This window comes from Temnothorax curvispinosus, unplaced genomic scaffold (assembly GCF_003070985.1).
Source record: "Temnothorax curvispinosus isolate PA1 unplaced genomic scaffold, ASM307098v1 QBEX01014299.1, whole genome shotgun sequence".
Classification (NCBI taxonomy): Eukaryota; Metazoa; Arthropoda; class Insecta; order Hymenoptera; family Formicidae; genus Temnothorax; species Temnothorax curvispinosus.
In genome coordinates, this window is record NW_020224079.1 from 1 (window position 1) to 2,577 (window position 2,577).

General features: G+C 41.9%; 1 protein-coding gene across 1 annotated transcript; it reads right to left on the reverse strand.

The window, feature by feature from the left end:
• Nucleotides 1–436: 436 nt before the first annotated feature.
• LOC112464555 (protein kinase C-like) lies at nt 437–885 on the reverse strand. The gene is made up of 2 exons (XM_025031601.1): nt 797–885; nt 437–732 (listed from the first exon to the last, which is right to left on the reverse strand). The coding sequence occupies exons 1-2, from the start codon at nt 810–812 to the stop codon at nt 452–454; spliced, it is 297 nt and encodes a 98-aa protein (XP_024887369.1). The 5' UTR covers nt 813–885; the 3' UTR covers nt 437–451.
• Nucleotides 886–2,577: the final 1,692 nt, after the last annotated feature.

Genomic DNA, 2,577 nt, shown 5'->3' on the forward strand with positions numbered 1-2,577 from the left:
AAAGCACGTGCTCTTGTAAAATCCAAGCATGCAACCCGTTTAAAACAAGGAAATTTATCTCAAATAGCGTTTGGAATATACCCTGGTTGTATATAGCAATACCAAAAGCCTGCTTTTTCTAACTCCGCACCCGAGTTTCCGAGTTAAAATAACCATATATGTAATAAATTCAGTCTTCAACGCAAACCATTGTTAATTACACACTATAGCCAATGAATTATCTCCTCTTGGCATTACTAATGTATAGATAACGAGGAAAGTACCAACCAAATATACCCAATGCATGCAAATCCTGCATTTTGCAAATTTTCAATCGATAATTCGATGTGCATTATTATAACTAAATTTTGACAGACGTATTTGTAAATGTAATCGCGGGTGAAATATACATCAGTTCAGGCATGCTCCCGTTTTCCAAGTATAATCTCGAGATAGCACGCACTCGCGGCTATCAAAGAGTATTTGTACGTAGGATCTTATAAGCGATGAGAAGCGATATGTTTTTGCACTGGCATACGTACCAAATAAAGTCACGACAGTGCGAACAAAACGTCGGTTGTCTCAGAAAGGTGGCCATGAATTTGTGTCCATTGATTTGGTGAATCCTTCGTCGCATCGCTCTCCGACGGTTCAAGGGCTGTTTTTTCTCCTTAAACTCATGCCGGTCCTTCTTGCCTTTAGCACGGCTGTGTTCTCCGCCGCTATATTCTCCATAGAAACTTGGTTGCCGCACTAAAAATATTAAATCATGTTGTTGAATCATGTATGCTTATCGAATATTGAGATTTTTCCTTACTTGGTGCATTCCACATGGCTATTTTCAGTCGTAACCTTCCCGCAGGTTCTAGTTCGACCTGCAACAGTTTTTATTGTCAATTAGTCTTAGTGACTTAAAGATAGTGACTAAGATCTCTTAGCTTTAATTGAACATTATTGTGTATAATAAAAATTTCACATTTTTCTACAAATTCCGGTGTACAAAATACACCTAATTTTTCTTCCGGAAAAAGGTCGTGGAATATAATTATAAAAAATCAAAAATTAGTTTTAAAGAATTTATACACTTTCAGGTTTCTAATTAATAAAATTCCTTTTTTAGAATTAATTGTTCGAAAATTAGCGCGCTCTCGAAGATATCGACTTATATCAACAGCGACGCGGCGACCGCGGCGAGGGGCGCGCTGCCGTCGCTGCCGATCGTCGATTGTTTATACCGGTCCGCGCTTGCAACGCGACGATGCGAGACGAGCAGCTGAGCGATCTGCTAATCTGCTTCATTCGGTCAAGGTCCACGGTACTGAAAGCACGTTTCGTTAGTTCCCCGAATTCATTGTTCACTTGTGACTTGTGAGATTTTAATACTACAGCGATGTTACAGTGACGAATCGCGATAAAGTGCGGCCCAGCGAGATCGTTTTGTAAAGCGTATATTTGCGCGAGTCGTGAATCCGAATCTAATAAATGATAATCTACTCGGAACGTAATTGTAAACAAACGGTGGCATTGTGCTATTTGGTGCTATTGCTTACGAGGCACCCGCCTCGTGCCCGCGACCGGATCACGACCGGATTGAATGGTGCGTGCGTGTGATAGCAGTGCGTAACAAACGGAGAGAGAAAAAGCATCCCCGCCTTCCCAAGAGAGACGCGTTACACGCGCGCTTCCTGTGAAGGACGTATTTACGTGGACCATCACGAGGAATCCTCTACATTCCTCGCTGTCGTCGCCATCGACGATCGAGCTGCGTTCATCAACGCTAAGTACTCCGTTCTATTTTCAGTCCTCGAACGTTCGGATAAGCGTGTACCAAGCGTGCACCGCGGGCTCGTTCAAGCCCATTCGACATTCGTCGTCGGATAACTCGTGTCGTACGACAGACGCTTTTAATATTACAGCTCGTCGGATTAGGAGACCGAGTGTCGGCTTACACAACCGTGTTGCACGCGTTAAATATGATTCTCTCGATTCCGCGCTGTGCGTTCAACTCGAGGCGCTTCCTTGTACAGTATCATTTTCGGGATATTCGGTTTTAATTGTTTTTGCGTTGCGATATCCTCGATAAACAGTGCGTCGTCGTATCGCCCGTTACGCCGGCGCCGGGTCGCATTGCATTCTTCCGTAGGAATAAGAATGACCAACCGGTGAGGGCATTACACATGCTTTGCATCATCATATTGAGCTTATCTCTGCGAATTATTCGATTTATTAACGTAACGTATGCATTGCTGTACACATTATTCAACTGATTAGTTTTAGTTTCCGCGCGTTGTGTCTCACACAGACTCATTCCAATTGCATCGTTGCAAGTTATGTTAGATTATTACACGTGCGTTACGGCATTTACAATAATTCTCAAGTCACTCAACTATTCGTACGCGGCATGAAAATACTTTTGTTGTCTTATAAAAGTAACTCCTTTTCGTATTTACTGCTAAATATTTGCTAAATTTTGTTAGATTATTACACGTGCGTTACGGTATTTACAATAATTCTCAAGTCACTCAACTATTCGTACGCGGCATGAAAATAGTTTCGTTGTCTTATAAAAGTAACTCCTTTTCGTATTTACTGCTAAAT